Source organism: Gavialis gangeticus, unplaced genomic scaffold, assembly GCF_001723915.1.
Source record: "Gavialis gangeticus isolate Ggan-Ray unplaced genomic scaffold, GavGan_comp1, whole genome shotgun sequence".
Lineage (NCBI taxonomy): Eukaryota > Metazoa > Chordata > Crocodylia > Gavialidae > Gavialis > Gavialis gangeticus.
Genome location: NW_017729026.1, coordinates 31,780,397 through 31,797,527, shown reverse-complemented (window position 1 = coordinate 31,797,527; position 17,131 = coordinate 31,780,397). Strand labels below are relative to the sequence as shown.

The 17,131-nt window shown below is 41.8% G+C and overlaps 1 protein-coding gene across 1 annotated transcript in view; it reads left to right on the top strand.

The window, feature by feature from the left end:
• AIM1 (absent in melanoma 1) overlaps window positions 1-17,131 on the top strand; it is a 153,951-nt gene that overhangs the window by 44,479 nt on the left and 92,341 nt on the right. Inside the window, exon 2 of the mRNA XM_019520146.1 lies at window positions 7,598-7,748. Within this exon, the coding sequence (XP_019375691.1) occupies window positions 7,737-7,748 (12 nt within the window). The 5' untranslated portion in view covers window positions 7,598-7,736. The remainder of the gene's footprint in view (window positions 1-7,597; window positions 7,749-17,131) is intronic.

Sequence of the window (17,131 nt, the reverse complement as noted above, 5' to 3'; positions counted from 1 at the left end):
CAACATGTTGAGCCAGGTCGAAGCAGCCCTGACTGTCAGGGGTTCCGCAGGGGTCAGCCTGCCAGCCCAGCGCTGCTCCAACCCGGCTCAACATACTGCCGAGGGGCTGGCTGGGGCACTAGCCAGCAAGCAGCCCCCACACTGAAGTACCCTCATGCCCCAGCCAGCATCTACATGTGCACTACTGTGCACTAAATAACAAGTACTAACAAAGTTACTTTACAAGTACTAACCTATAGCAGCATTAATTAGTTTACTGCAGCATAATAGGATTGCACATGTAGACTGTGGGACTTTACCGCAGAGCTAGTTACACAACTCCTCAGTAAATGCCAGGTGTAGATGCACCCACTGGAACATATCTAGATAGATGTTGATGTGCCACCTTGTGGCCAAATTTAATAAATCTCTATGATCGGCAAAAATTGTGAGGGCATAGAGATACACAAAGTATTGTAATAACCTCTGGGATAAGAAGACTTTGGATTTTTTGGTTTTCATTTAAACAGAAGGCATGCTGGGGATCCTGAAAAATAGCAGTGGGCAGGATTTACTAAGTGGACCTTAAACTTAGGGATAACAGTGTGGAAGAAATCAAACTTCGCGTTGTGGTTGAATCAGAACTGACAGAGCCAGCTTTTCTTTATTTAGGGCTATACTGTGATCACAGGGAGGATTTCGTACAGCAAGGGGAATCACTCACTTGTCTGTTTCAAAGGACTCCTCCCCCTCCCTAAGTTTTCAAACATTTTTATACTTAAGACAGATAAAGAGAAAAAAATACAACCTTGAAGAAACTAAAACAAGTTACTTAATTGGACATCTGTGCACAGAGTAATAATGCAGAATTTTTTTTATCTCAAAACATATAACTGAAATAAGCAGTATCAGCACTTCTGGTCTCTGTCTGTTTTTCTAGTCAGGGAGGCCAGAAGCCTGACTAAATTCACTCTTACATTCCTTAATTTTTTTTTTCTTCAACAAGTTAGATATTTATAGCCATTAGCCTTTCAACTTCTAGTTTTTCTTTTTCTTTACTTTCTGCTATTTCAACATACAAATTATATACTTCATTTCTGGTTGATGGGCTATTCCTCATTTGCTTAACAGCACAGTTTAAGCAACATTGAATTATCATAAACACTAGGCATACTCCAATAAAAACAACAAACAATATCAACAAACTATGAATGATGGTAGAGCCTAACAAACTGAAAATAGAGCTAAACCAAGAACTCAAATTCCAGCTATCTAACTCATGCAATTTAGCTGCTTCTTTTTGAATATGTTTACTAAAATCCTGGATTTCTTCTGAATTATCGGGAATATAAGTACAACAGTCTTTACCTATTAAAGCACAGACTCCTCCTTTGCTGGCTAGTATATAATCTAATGCAAGTTGGTTTTGCAATGTCATTTGCCTTATTTCCTTCATTTCTGTATTTATTTTATCAAAACTATTAGCAGTAGCATTAGCAATCTTTTTCAGAGATGCTGCAACTTTCTTTATTTGGACATAGCTAAGCCTGCTCCATAGCTGGGGAACATTATACCCCAAAACCTTTGATTTTCTGTAATTTCACGAACATTGCGAATTCTTCCTTTAGGTAAGTGAGATTTAATAGTAAAGGCAGGATATGCTGCGGAGACACAGCACGTTCCTCTCCAACCGGAGGGAAGACTTTTATAGGCCTTATCCCCACACACAAAATAGTGACCAGCTAGTGCAGTATATCCACCTGTATTACAGCGTGGGGACATCATCTATTGTGAATAATAGCCTGAAAATTGACCTGCAGGGGAGTAGTTAGATATCCGGGAACTATTAGAAAACCAAACACCATTTATCTTAAATTCTACCTCGCACTTACTGACTCTTACTACAACACGAGATCCATTACAGGTCCAACAGAACTTTCCAGGGGTGGCATAAGCTAATCGTACGTAGTCAGACTGGTTGCAACTTACATTCTGCCAAGTTTCGTTTCCATGAAAATCTGAATAGTAAAGGGGCTAACATCTGAGTTGCATTCAAGGGTTCTGGTATCATGGGTATTCCTCCGGTAGAATAGATAGGGACATGACTACATATCTAACAACGAGAGACATTTAAATCTATCTCAATTTGATTAACTAAAGACAAGAACATATTTTCATGAAATGATCTTCTTTGTCATTGAGGAAGTGTAGTTTGGTTTACAGAGTTTCTTATAACTGATGAGTCAAGTTCATATAAGATGGCCCAAAAAGAAATACTGAAAACTACCCAAATCACAACTAACCAACTCCACCTCGGGAACCAGGAACTAGGTAGTATATATTGGTAGTTTATGTAGCTGAGATAGATGAAGAAAAAAGGTGGGATGATAGAGAATTATCTAGAGTTCCAGCAAGCTAAAATCCTACAATGAGGATAGTGGCAAAATTCCTTAGTTCAGGGTACAAGGAAATGAAAAAGTAAAGACCAAATGTTGATGTTCACCTTTTACAAGACTCAGAACAAGTTAAAAAGATCTTGGACCTTCTCTACGCTACCAACTGTGACAAATTTATTTAGCTGTATAGTGGCTCGGAAGTTATCCTGGATTTTTTTCTCAGAGGAACTGAGAGATGAGATAAGGACCTTGAAACAAGATAAGAAAAGTAGTTTGTGCAGTCAGTGGCCACATGCTATTTCATCACAGTTAAGAGCTGTTTGGGAATCAGAGAAGTTACACGAGTGTTAGATTTCAAGAAACCTAGATCTCTTCATCCCTCAGAACTTTCTAAGAACCAGAAGTATTCACCGTTACTGCCAATGTGGGAGAACACTAGATAATCTTAGAAACAACATAATTAGTATGCAGCATAATTATTGATCTTCTGAAATAAAAGAAAGCAAGGAGTTGGAGGTAGTACTTGGATTTCATGAGAGCCTGGCAAAATACAAACAAACACACCAAGGAGTTAAAAAAGTTTAATGATAAACGTTAATGTTGAAGTTTGGCCATTAGATGGCAGAGTTTGGTATGGAGTGTCCATACTTACCTGTGACTAATTGTTAGTTGTATTTTGAGGTTGTGGTAATGCCAGGAATCACAGCAACCTGAATTCTGAGTTTGTTGTTTGGTTTTCCTTAAACTGGTAACTACAGCAAACACGTGCCATTTACACCACAAAATAAGTAGGTCTGCGACTCAATAATTTATCCTTTCAGAGTAGCTCCAGCGCATCTTCTAAATTATAGCTACACTCACCCCTGTGAGGGATGAGGAGAGTGCCCATGTACACATGTATAATAGATATAAAACACGTAAAAAGCAACTTATCTCTTCATAGGAGATTTGAACACAGCTAAAATGGCAATAGTCCCTCAGAGTAAGAGAACTGATGCAGTCCTGACCTAGGAGACAGAAGTGGAAATACTAGAAGGCACTAGAGGCAGAAACTCTGTATGGACTGCTACAAAGACTCGAGGACATGGTCCATTGAAGAGATGGCAAGAAAAATAACTAGCAGTAACATACTTTTGTGTGTAAAATTCAATTCCAAACAGACGATATCCGAAAACCCCAAAGTATTGAGTATATAATAAGTGTAATGAGAACAGCTCAAACATGTGCAATAATAGGAATTATTTTAAGCCAGTACATCTTCAGATACTTTAATAGTAAAAAGGTCAATAGCCTGTCCCACTCATTGATAGGCTTCTGTGGGGTGGGAGGACCAGGAGGTGGTAGGGAGCTTTTTCCTATCACCCCGTGGCTGGAAAGCATGTCTTTGTGGCAGTTTTGTAGAGCTCCAGCTCAGTAGTTGTAGCATGCCAAAAATAACACCTGCCAGAGCCCTCAGTGAATTTTCATCACAAACACTTTGGTGAGCAAATCAGATAATTAATATTAATATTTAACAATTCTTACCAATCACTTAGAGACACCTGAATGCTACTATCTGAAAAAAATCCTTTATTCCTGTTTGATTTCAGACCATTTACAGCACAGCCTATAGACTCTGCTAATAAACAGCTGACAGTAGGTGGATGTGAGGTGTAAACTGATAAAATCCACAGCTGTAAAATTATGGTGGTTGCCAGCCTTATACATGACTTGCACCCCAGAGAGATCCCCACAACTCCAGTCATGCTACAGTCTGAGTTCTTCATGCTACACTCTGAGATTTTTCCATAGAGAGGCAAGGGATGGTGGCAAATTCTCTTCCATTGATGGGCTGATGTTAGGATGGGGTGGGCAATATATGGTTCACAGGCCAAATCTGGCTTGCCAGGCTCTCTCATCCAGCCCATGGTGCCCCTCAGCGAATTGCATCCCACCCAGCCCTTCCGCCCACGAGGGTGGAAACGAAGCACCCATGTGTACAACCCCGCAACACACCCTATTGGGCCTCACTCCCACCCTCTTGGGCAGAAGGGCTCTGCCCAGCCAGCAGCATCCAGGTGTGAATCCTGCTGCAGCTGGAACCTGCTCACTCCTGGCAGCAGGTGAGGGGGTTGGAGTTGCAGCTGGGCAGAAGTGGAAGCGCAGCATGGAGCCTGCACCCAGAGGGGCAGCAGGAGCACAGAGCTCAGCTGGACAGGGTGTGGGTGTGGGTGTGGGTGTGGGTGTGAGAGTAGGGGGTGTAGAGATGCCACACCCTCCCCCCCCCATGGTGTGCAGCCCCCGCTGCCGACAGCAGCAGCAGGCAGGGAGGTCAGGGTGCTTGTGCCCAGTGCGGGTGCCCAATGGGGCATGGTTTTGGCCAGCGCTGTGCAGGTGGCAGGGAGCGCAGCCTGCCCAGCTGCCTTTATTGCTGGTGGTCCATGCTATGAACCTGCAGCTCCAGCACTCACAGCGTGGAAAGCCCCTCACTGGAGCCTGCTGCCTCCCCCACACCCTGCTGCACATGTCCCCACACTCTGCTGGGAGTGGAGGGAGCCCCGCTCCCTGCTTCCCCATGGAGTCCAGTGTGGGGCTTCTCTGCTGCGAGTGCGGAGCTCCAGGCATGCTGCACAGAGCTTCTGTAATAGAGACTGCCTGTGCTGCCAGCAGCTGGGGCTGTACACCATGGGGGGAGTGTGTGGGGGCCCCGACACTTCCCACCCTCCCTCACACCCCACAACCCCCATCAACATATTCATATGCCTCCACATACCCTATGCCCCCCTACACAGCCACACCCTCTCACAACTCTCCCCACACCCCACCATACACACACACACCTCACACACCCCACCATACACACAATAATAGTGTGACACTTTATTTTTTAGTTATTATGTAATGCCTTCTATATACAGTGCACAATCACAAGTCATGACAAATATTTTTTGTAATAAAATTTAAATATATTATAGCAGGTGTTTGACTTCTAGTGTATGATTTAGTTTTTTTCTGGTTCTAAGATGGCAACCCCCCTCCCAAATGAGTATTGGGAGAGGAGGCAGCAAGAGCAAAGGACTTCCAGTGGCAAAGGTCAGGGATTAGGGGGCAGGTCTTCTGGTCCTAATGTGGCAACCAGGGGGTGAGGCAACAGTTAGGGAACGGGGCTATCTTTGAGGCCCCGAACAGCTCGCCAAAGCTTGGTAAGCAGCCCTCCACCTGAAATAATTGTCCGCCCCTGTGTTAAGAGCTGTTGCCTTCCAAAAACGTATATGCCATTTTGCCTTTGTTCCAGCCACATAGCTGTAAGATTTATTTACTATTTATTTTGATTAATTATATAAAAAGATGTCACCCTTAACATAACTGGTTTAACTACTTTATTCAAACATATAATAGCGAATCTAAGCCTCTTGTGAATATCTAATTTCCTATTCCACCTGATTAAAAGTCCCCATTTTTGCACAGTTAAATGAGACAATTTTTGAGCCTTGCAGAATGTCTGTTGGGGATATCATAACTTTCTAATATATTGCAAATCCTAGTTTTTCTCTGAGACTTTTGGGGCTTTAATAGACCAAAGCAGAAGTTAAAGTGATTGGAGAATGCCCTGAGCTATAACAAGAGAGCAGTAGCTCTTGAGTGCCTCTGGCAATCTCAACTGTGACTATATAGTTTGGGGGGAGAGACCATCTCTCATGTAACTTAGTAATAGATCATTTAGGGGCTTAAAGTGAAAACTAGCATGCAGAAACTTAAAAGTCAGGTCTTGAATGTCTAGCAGTGAGTAATCTTGATGTGAAGTTCCACTACTGCATTTTTTTAAGTAGCTTAAAGGTGAACCATAACAAATGTCTGATTTTGACATGAAGACAGCACTGGAAAGAAACACAGTTGCTTTATGAAATGCTGAAAAATGACTTCTTAGTTATATTTGCCCAGCCTTAACAGCAGCCTCAGGCCAAAGCAGAATTTAAAATCAGTCATATCCAACCTTTTGCAGGCATGCCAAAGTTAAGTCCTGTCCCCCTTTCTGAGTGCCTCTCTCATCCTTGCCCTGAGGAGGTGCATCCAGTAGAGATTTGTCCTGGAATGGAGGGGGAGGTGGGGCTTGAGCCTCCGACCATGTGGAATAGATCAAGGGCAGGACACTGCTGTGAGAAGAGGTTTCAGGTGTTACCTCTGAAAGCCAAGTTCAACCCCCCTTGGTCCTGCGACTGCCACAGTTTTTTATGGCAAGTGAGTCTCTAAAGCCCTGAATCTGGCAATGGCCAGGGAAAGGTTAATCTAGCATTTTGTGGTGACACTTGACACCTCTTCTTGCAGCAGTGATCTGCCCCTGCTCCACATACCCAGAGGCTCTAGCCCTTCTGTCTCCATTCTGGTGCCTCCTTTTATTGAACACTGGGAGCTCACACACCACACATAGCAGCTATCCATGACACTTGTAGCCTACGTGCTAGGGGTTGGTGACCCCTGATTTAAATTATGAACAATGGTCTCACACTGCCTATGTCAGTGATACTCACCTGGGGTGCACCCTTAAGATCCCTTCAGGGGTTCTGTGGGATGCCACGCAATGTTAGCATTGTTAGGTTGCCAAGATGATTCACAAGATAAACCCAACGTGATTTCAAATAAGAATTCATAGTGTTAAAAAAAATGTTGACCTGTTGTGGTTTTTCTGAGTTTTCTTCAATGGATAAATTGCTGTACTATTTTTCCATGGACAAAAAATGAGTGAAAACTGAGAGCTGACATTTTCCAACGGGTGCCTTGAACCTAAGGTGGGGTGCCTTGATTCTGAAAAGGTTGAGAACCACGGGATTATGCCAGGGTCAGCCAACCTTCCCACTCTCTTGAAGACATTGGGGCACTTGTTCCATTGCCATGGTAGGATTAATTGGACATTCAGCTGAGTGTCATCGTATGAGAACTACATGCAGTTTTGGATATTTTGTTACCAGAAACATGTTGATAAATTAGAAATGTGAGGAGAAGCCACAAAAGACAATTAGGGTGCTGAAATAATAGTTTCTGAGGAAACCTGGGAAGTTAAATAGCTTAGTTTAAAAAGATGCAGAAAATGTAAAAGTTTCTGAGGGATATAACTGTTAGCAAGGGAGAAAAATGACTTAGTTCTACCTCCTTGTACAACCCTAGGATTACAGCAGATGACTGCTCATCTCAGCTATCAGTTCATTGTCATTTATCAGTGACACAAGGTTTTTCTTTTCTTTCAGGTACTTTGACATACCAGACAGAAACTGTGCTGCTCAAGAAAATCAGTTACCTTCAGTATCGTATCCAGGATCATACCCAAATTCCCAGTTTTCTCAAGCTTTCCCAGCAATTTCAATATCTGTTGCCTCAATACCAGAAATGCTCAAAAAGGTAAGGGCAAATCAAAAACATTCTCTCAGAAGATGTTGCCAGTTTTGAAAAAAGTATGTAACATTTAATGAAATCTTAAAGTACAAAAGTGTACTTAAAGAAAAAGTACTGTTTTTTCATACTATTGTAAAAGACTTATGAACTCTTGAAATTTAGCAAATGAACATTATAAACTGAAACAATCTAGAAAGATAAATAATGAATACTATTGCAATTGTGTGTCAGCAGTGTGAAATGGCTCACGGCAATCTTCCACAGAGATACGCAGACCATTTGTCTGTTTTTCCATTTTAGATTTTATTTCCATAAAATATGTATAAGTCAGTAAATAATGTTGATACAGTCAAGTGACATACTCTTCTATACTTACTTTAATTACTAGTATGCAGTGTTTCCTGTATAAAGTTTTCCAAACAGGGAGAGTTGTCAGCAGAATTGCTTTTTCATTTTCTCCAGTAGTGTTACTCATCTCGTTGACACAGGTATTGTTCTATGCCAGCAAGCTCAGGGAAAAAATACTAATTATTTCTGTACTGACTGTGAGAACTGTGTGTCAGCTAAGGTTGAGTAATATCTTTCCTGCCATAATTTATATTAAAAGCATTTTTCTCAGTGATCAAACTAACTTTCCCATAAGCAGAAATAAACAATGGGTGGGTAACTGAAGAAAAAATATTCAAGATGGAGGACTAGTATTTACTATCTGAATGTATTAGATTGTAGGACTAGAAGAGACCACTGAAGTCATCTAGTCTGACTTCTTTTGTAACACAAGCCAGTAAACCTCTGCAAATAATTTCTATTGGAGATCTGTAACTTCTGTTTAAGCCATAGCCGTTTAAAAAGACATTGAGTCTTAGGTTTGAAGATTCAAGCTACTTCTGAAGGGCAGTTTTAATACATGACTAATATTTGCATTCCAATTAAAACCTGAGGTCAGCTACCCATTAAGTAGCTCTTCCACTTCTTGCTTTCCTATTATTGTTGGCAAAACCAAGGACTGAATGTATCAAAAACAAGCAATAGTTTGCTGCTTGCTTCTTCCTGAACTTTAAGGTAAACATACATATTCTTAATATACAATTCAACACTGTCACAAATCCACCCCAAAAGAAAGAATGATTTTGGGGTTCAGTGTGTCTTGTACAGAGATTTTGGTCTTATTCTTGATTTAGCAAACCTCATGTTTGGTCTCTTTCAAAAGCCAATAAGCGTATTCATTTGTATCACCTTTGCTGAATTATGTTATACTGTTTGTATGCATCTGTGCTATATACATGTCTGAAGAACTGTGGTATGCAGGCTGGATAAATAAAGGGAAGGCAAAACTGTTAGGTATCTCTGGCCAATTGTGTTACGAGGCCAAGAGCATTTACCCATCCCAGACACATGGCAAAAAGGGCTCTTGTTAAGTTGGGCATCCAAAATACAGAGATTATCAATCTGCCAGTAAGGAGAAACATCTACCTCACAATAACAAATATATTTTGAGAAGCTGGGCCACGAATTTGGGAAATTTCAGATTCCAGGGAGGGAGGAAGTTTCTGGAGGGTCCTCAGACTCCTCAGCAAATAGAACAATACTGGTGAGGGGCTGGCGTGAAAGTACTTAGGAGCTCTCTGTTAGATCGTGGGGGGTCTTTGGATTTTCTTACACCTTCAGGTAAATCTAGGTCCCCAGTTAGAGACCTGGTAGGGTCAGCAGATAGGCTGATCTCTGGCAATACTGATAAGACTTGATGAAGGACTGTGGCGTAGCCAGATGAAGAGGGTAAGAAATTGTATCTGTTATTTTTCATTCTGTCTCCAAACAATATGGTCAATTTTTCTTGTACAATTCTTTTCTACTACATAAATTGTTTTACCAATTGCCTGTGATAAAGCATGATATCAGAGCAGGTGATATTCCAGCATGCCTCTTTTATGGAGGGGGGGACACATACATTTTTCATGACCCAAAGGGAAAGCAGCTGGAGCTGGCAAAGTTTCTCCTGCTGAAGCTGTGGAGTCTAACATAAGGGCAGTGGAGCTGAGCCTTGCTGGGTCCAGAGTCATCCCATAGACAAACCTTAGCTCAGGGGTGGGCAATTATTTCAGCTGGCAGGCCACTTAAGTTTTGGTAAGCTGCCAAGGGCTGCAAATGTAATATCTTTTAGAAAATATTTTAACAAATTCTAGATAAAAAACAAATCATATGCTAAAAATCAAATATCTATAACATTTTAATTTTATTTCAGAAAATAATTTTGTCCTGATATGCATAATAGCTCAAAATAAAATCTTACTCTTGTATATTGTGGGAGGGATGTGTGTATGAGGCAGTGGGGGGGATGTGTGTGGCGTGCAGGAGGGTGTGGGTGTGTGTGTGTGGTGGGGGGGATGCCCACACGCTAGGTCCCAGGAACTGGCCCGAGGTGGGGTGGGGAGCAGGGGGCACATGCAGCAGAGCTCATCCAGGCAGTGCAGGACAGGTGTAAGTGCAAGTGCGGTCCGTGCCCCCCACATTCAGCCTGTGGCTGCCCTCATGGCACTCCACGAGAGGCCAAGCCCTGCCAGGTCCTTCTACGAGCAGCTTGCATCATGCATCTGCCCACACCCACCCTGCACCCTCTGGCCTTGGCCTTGGCCAGCATGCACAGCTTCCCAGCAGAGCTGCTCTGATGCTGCTGCAGGTACCTGGGTACTGCTCAGCTCCCCCTGCCTCCAGTGCCTCCTCCTCCTCTTTTTCCACCCTCTCCTGTCCTTCCTGATTAAGCTAAAGCTTCTATGCAAATATTTAAGTTCCAACACGTCTGTCATAATGATTAAATCATAATTTTGGCTATGTATAATGATTTCAAGTCCTTCCTGTTTATTCTAAGAATCTTCATTGCTCTCCACTGAACAAGTTAGAAAGAATCCAGTGTAGAGCAATTAAAATGACTTGCAAGGAAAGGTTGAAAGAACTAGTATTATTTAATCTGGGAGATTTGATAACAGTCTTCATATTGCAGCACAAGAATATATGTAGAATACTAAGAAGAACTTTCTCATTATGAAGGTAGTTAAGCATTGGAATAGGCTACCTAGAGAGGGTGTGGAATCTCCATCTTTAGATGTTTTTAAGAGTAGCTTAGATAAACATTACTTTGGGATGGTTTAAATAGGGATGAGCTTGCCTTGAGCAAGTAGTTGGAATGGGTGACCTCTTGAGGTCCCTTTTAGCCCTGCTTTGCTGTAATTCTATGATTCTACTCCTCGTATTTGTATATAGATATGTCAGATGTTTGGCATTTATTTGTTGCTTTATTCCAAGCTGTGGACACGTGTGGATGAAAATGTTAGTTGTACATGAAAAAGCAAGGTGTAAATATCTGAAAACTACTAAGCAAGAAGTGAAGTTTTTTAATATCTTTTTTTGGACCAAATGAATGGGAGAGAGAGATGTAAGGCTTTGAGCACAGAGTGGCCTTTTCAGGTCTGGGGCTTACTGCTTTTCCTAGACTTGAAGAAGGATACTTTGTGCATAACAGTTTGTCTAACATCTCTGCCACCTATATGGCTGATCCAATAAAACATACCACCAAAAAAGCCTTGCTTCTTGATATTTCCAGAACCATGATGACTACAGCAACACTCTAAGTCTATTAAAAACTACTAGGCTTTTATAACAGTCTTCTATAACAGTCTAGTAGATACTTATTAATTCCTTTGGGTAAGTACATTAATTGCAAAAAGCTGTTTTTGCATGCTCCATTAACGGGCATGCCAATCAACGTGGCAGAAGCGAAACCGGAAGTCCCACTGTTCATGCCTCTCAGGTAACTGGCATATTTGGTTATCCGGCACCCCCATTCTCCAAGGGAGCCGTATAACAGACCTTTTGCTTTAGTTCAATTGCACTAGCATGATTGCATCTTTAATGCCTGCATAGACCCATCTTTCAGATTGCTTGAGTTCATCGTGCAATAACCTATGTTATATGAAATTTACTATTTTAACGTTGAACAATGAATATCAATAGGAACTACATAATTATTATGAATGAACTAAACTGGGAAACAATTCCATGAATGTTTGACCCATTTTTTTCACTCCCAATGAAAAGTAAATCACTTGAGGTCCATGTCACAGACATGATTATGTACTTTTCAGTCAAACTTCAATTGAACAAGGACTAAGTGGTTTTGAAGCCTGGTTCCAGAGGACCCCAGATTATGAAAAACTCACATAATCTTAAAATATAAAATAGGCACAGGTGGTCTTTACAAGAGGGGAGGGAGTATTAATCAAGTTAGCTAAACTTGAGTGAAAAATGCATAAATCAGGTCCTGTGGCAGATTCATTTTTTACTTCCTTTCCTTTTTTCTGTTCTTGTGACAAGGTATTTAGCAGAATTTGCAGATTCACTGGAATCTGACAGGCTGCACTGTGAGTGCTTCTGCTATGGTGTCAAACTTGCAACCTTCAGGTTGTCAGCAGTGCATATTAATACCTGTACCACCTCAATCCTGATCTTTACTGAAAATGAGCAAATTAGCTATTCACTAACTTCACTCCCACTCATACCACCAGACACTAGCAAAAAGCTTGGTGTTGGATGCACCTGTGCAAACATAAAAGTGCTTTATCATCTTATTTTATGTTGTTGGCATAACCCTGCTGAAAGAAAAACTGTTATTGGCATATCCTGTATCTACATTAGGGCCTTATAGCTAAGGGGCATGTAACTAGCAATAGAGGCTCTGTAATATAGACAAACAGATCCTTGGTCTTTCACAGTCCACATGCAGATCCTGTTCACTCTGAAGAAAGATTGCAAATAAATCACAAACTTTAGAAGAAATTTCATCACAAGAACTCCAGCTAACACACTTCACTTTAATTAGCTTTTTCTAGCAGCCATTCAGATTTAAAATAACATTTTTTTTGTAACTCATGTTAACCTCAGTCTTAACCACCATCCCCTCTAATGCTGCCTCCACCCTTTGTGTGCAGGTGTGACTTTGGCCAGGTCTAAGTCACTACAAAGGCTGTCTACACTACAAAGTTTTGCTGGCCCAACTGTGTCAGATAGGGGTGTGAAGATCACAGTCTCTTGCTGACAAAACTTTGCTAGATAACCCCCTGATATGCTAACAGAATAGGGCTTTTGCAGCTTTGTTTAGGGAGGTGGCATACCCTCACCCAGGAGGGATGGACGACATGCTGCATCTGTGCTAAGGAGCTTTGCTGACATCATAGATGCATCAGCATAACATCATAGCTGTGTCAGCATAGCTGCAAAGTCTGTGTAGCATAGAAAGAGCCTTAGTAATTTTTCAGACACAGACATCTGCGCAAAGGTTTTTAGAGATTCTGCATCTAGATAAGAGTTCTCACACCTACCTGCTAAATGGAGAGAGTTGGGTGGAGTATTTCCAGCACTTAAGCTGGGTGTGACTACAGAAGCTAGTCTATTCTGATTCCTTTTCAAATAACTGGAATGAGGTATCAGTGTACTTGATTGCTACCTTTGCTGTATTACTGAGCCTACAATTGGCACAGCTCACTTCCTTTGTCAAGATGATAACCATACAGTGTCTGGGATGGTCTCGCCTTGGGCACTGCCTTCTGTTTCCTCAATTTGATTTCTGTCTTGCTCAGAGTAAGACAAAGGAAGACAATCACCTCAGCTATATTTGTCCAACATTTTGTCTCACTGCATAATCATCTTTTGTTTTCCATAACATCAAAACAAAAATGCACTGAAGAACCCACATCACTTTATTTTGCTTCAAGCTGTGGGGACTCTAAGCATTTTATACCCTCTTGTAAGAAACTTCCAGTGCCAGAGCTAAGTGAGAGGGACTGGGATTGGTTCTCAACTTCTAACAGATTGCATAATTCACTACCTTGCAGAAAATGGAAAGAGAGCTTCTGACTCAGAGAAGGCCAGTCTCCACACCTTTCAGTAGGTGAGAAATTTCAATGACAAATCCACCTTCCTGATCCTTCAAGGGATTGAGTGGATTAGTCTTTCTTAGCAACCACAACCCAAGAAAGCTTCTAAAATCATTTGAAGCACTCCACACCAGCATCCTCACATTCTTTAAGCTGTGGAGCTGATGGCTTTCCCAGTGGCCCACATTTCAGGATTGGGAGGAGGAAGGGTGATTCTCTAATTTGGAATTAAGAAATCTGAGCCTAAGCCTTACTAAGAGGGTCTCAGATGAGGACTGGGAGCATTCTCTGGCATATATTGTCACACCCTTGGGCACATCTACACAAGACGCCAACTGCGCCGTAGCCAAATAATACTACTTGGTAGCGCATTACAGCACAGACAGTGCTAATACGCTACTGCACAGTATTATTAGGCTACTGTGCAGCAGTGTCACTTAAAAAATGTTTGCCAGCACTACTGCATCGCAGTGTCTCATGTAGACACGTCCCTTGAAGTTTTAAATTTAGCTCCAGGAAATCACCAAGCTGCTCCATTGCTAAAACCTGGGAGAAATAAGACTGCAACTATTGTCCTCAAAGGAGATGGGCATTTCTGCAAGCCTGCTTTGAACCTGAAGAACTACCTGGGTAGGGAAAATGAATCAGTTACTAACAGTATTTGCTTTTGATCTGCTTTTGGCAGTGAAATATGCCTTGCATTGGCTGAATTTCCAACTTGGTCCTATGCCAAGCATCACATTTACAACAGAAGGATTTTTGTTCCATTCTCAACATGGTAAAAGAAAAACCTACCAGGGCTGTAGCTCAGCTTTTTTTGCCTCAGTTTAACTGGATGAATTTGGATATGAGAAAATAATTGAGTCTTTCACAACAGGGAGTACCCAATATGGCTTTAGGCTCTGCCACTACCATAGTTTACATCTCACTTCAAACACTCTCACCACATCTATTTTTTTCCATGATCCTTCTGGGTGTGGTCCTTATCATAAAGATACTCCAAACCTTCCAGCCCTTTTTCACACAGTCATTAAATCCTGGTGCCTCCAGCATCCATATACCCGTTCTTGCAGACTCTAAAGCAGCGGTTCTCAACCTTTTTAGATTCAAGCAACCTCTTGTTAGAGTCAGGGTACCCCTTGGAAAGTTCCAGCTCTTAATTTTCACTCATTTGTTTTACTATAGGAAGTAATAGAGCAATTCTTCTGTTGCAAAGAGCTTAAAAGGAATACAATAGGTCAGAATGTTTTTTATGCTATGGATTCCTGTTTGGAAGCTCTGGCTGTCATTGCTGCAAGGAGCGGGGGCCTCCTGCATGCACGTCCCTGCCTGGAGCGTGCAGGCTACAGATCGTGGCTCTGGAGCAAGCTGCCATGGTCCCATGTTCCCAGCAGCTCCACAGCAGCCCACTGCACTGCTCTGTTGCGTGCACTGCCAGTGCAGCTGAGGCCTCCATGGAGACCGGCACAAGCCATGTGGGCAGGGGCAGCTGGGAAATGGAGTCCTCGGCTGACCAGATCCAGCTCGTGGGCCAGATGTTCCCCATCCCTGCACTAGATTCTTTCATCCACACTGCAGTCTTTCTGATCAAAACAAAGTTTCCTTTATATTACCCAGCAGACTTGTGTCCTAGTCATATGGAGCAATCACATGACACCCCCAACCCTTAATGTATCCCCTTAGTCATTCTGCTTCCATAGGGAAGAGAGCTAAACCTAGCCCAGGTGAGGCTGAATTTCAACCCCTATAGAGGGCCAAATAAATAGTTTCCCATTAGCAAGCTCTTACTATAACTGTGTGGGTTGTGGGAATGGAAAGATAGGGGAGAGTGAATGGAACTAAATGACATAAGATGTAGGTCATACAGAGGGTCTCTGGCAAGAGTTTGGAATAAGCAACACAACCAACAACAGAGAGTTTAGTAGAACACCATTCTGTTGGTTTGCAATGTTTTAATAAATTAATTCCTGCCTTACTGTTGTTAATACTTTGCAAACATCTTTTTTAAATTCTTTATTATTTCATTGGTATTTTAAAATACAGTACAAAAATCAGAAAAACATATACATCAACTATACATGTAAAACCAAACTGTGTCACAAACAATACATAATACAAAGAAAAAGAAAAAAAAAAGAGGGGGGAGAGTAAGGGATGGAAGAGGAAAAGAGAAGTGTTCAATAAGCACCAACCTAGGTACCAAAATATTCAAGACTTCCAAAGTGCAAACTTTTTGAAACAGTGAAACTTGCCAAACATGACTTTCTCCATAGATGTCAGTTGTACTATCTCATTGTACCAGATTTCAGTCTTTGGAGATGTTCTGCTTTTCCAATGCAATCCAGTGTGTTACTAATAAGACCTGCTTTGAGAGTGCAGTTTGAGGGGGGATTGAATTTTAATTCCTCGGAGATGTACCCAAGGATACACATATTTGCAAAGGTATCAGTGCTCTGCTCAAAACCATGCTAACTCTAGTTATAATTTATTTCCAAAAAGGTAATAAAGTATGACAAAAACAGGTGACCAGATCACATCTCCAACATGTATCTGCTGGCAGTATATTCATTTTTTTTAATTTAGAGAGAGCTCAGTGCAGATGGAAAATGATCTTTTGTTGTGTAAGACAAAGTCTAAGATCAGTTGTCGATGTTTGAATGTTGTGAATTGCTGATTTCCACTGGGATTCTTTCATTTGGATACCTAGGTTTCCGTTCCATTTCAGTCTTAAATACTCTGTACCAGATCTGTTATGCAACATTATATTTTCATAGAGTAAAGGCACAGGATGGGGAAGAGAAGCAAATTTCAAGGCAAAAAAAACTTTCCAAAATGAGAAACTGGACATGGTGCTTTATTCAAATGTCTTTTTAGCACAATTTGTTTCTTATGATAGGACCATCATGGTGAGATTTGAGGGAAAGAGTGATTTTAACCACTGTTAAAACTTCAGTCTTTTTTTTTACTTGATAATCATGAAAAATAAACATTTTGGTTTAACTCCCTAAAGGAGGGCTACCCAACTTGCAGGGGTTAATTTGTATACCATGGCCTCCTGCCTGGGCACCACACCACCCACTGCTCTGGTTGCTTCTGCTGCTGCCAGGGTCTCCAGATTCTCCCTCCCTCCTCTGGCTTTCATTTCCTGCCCCCCACCTGGGGGGGATAGGATGGCCCCACACAGGCCAGTGAGCTCAGTGTGGGGGGCATCTGCATGGTGTGGCATGAGGTGGCACATGGGCATAGCACATCAGGGGATGCTCACATGGTGCAGTTCAGCAGGGAGGGGAGAGTGGGGAGGTGCCAGTGGGGCTATACAGCCTCTGATCACTCCAAAGTTGAACAGCCCTGCCCTAAATCATTACAATAGGCTGGAGAGGTAAAAAAAAAACTAAGATAAAAAAAAAAAAAATCCTCATTTTGGTCCTACTAATATGGACAGGACTTCTTTCATAGCTGAGA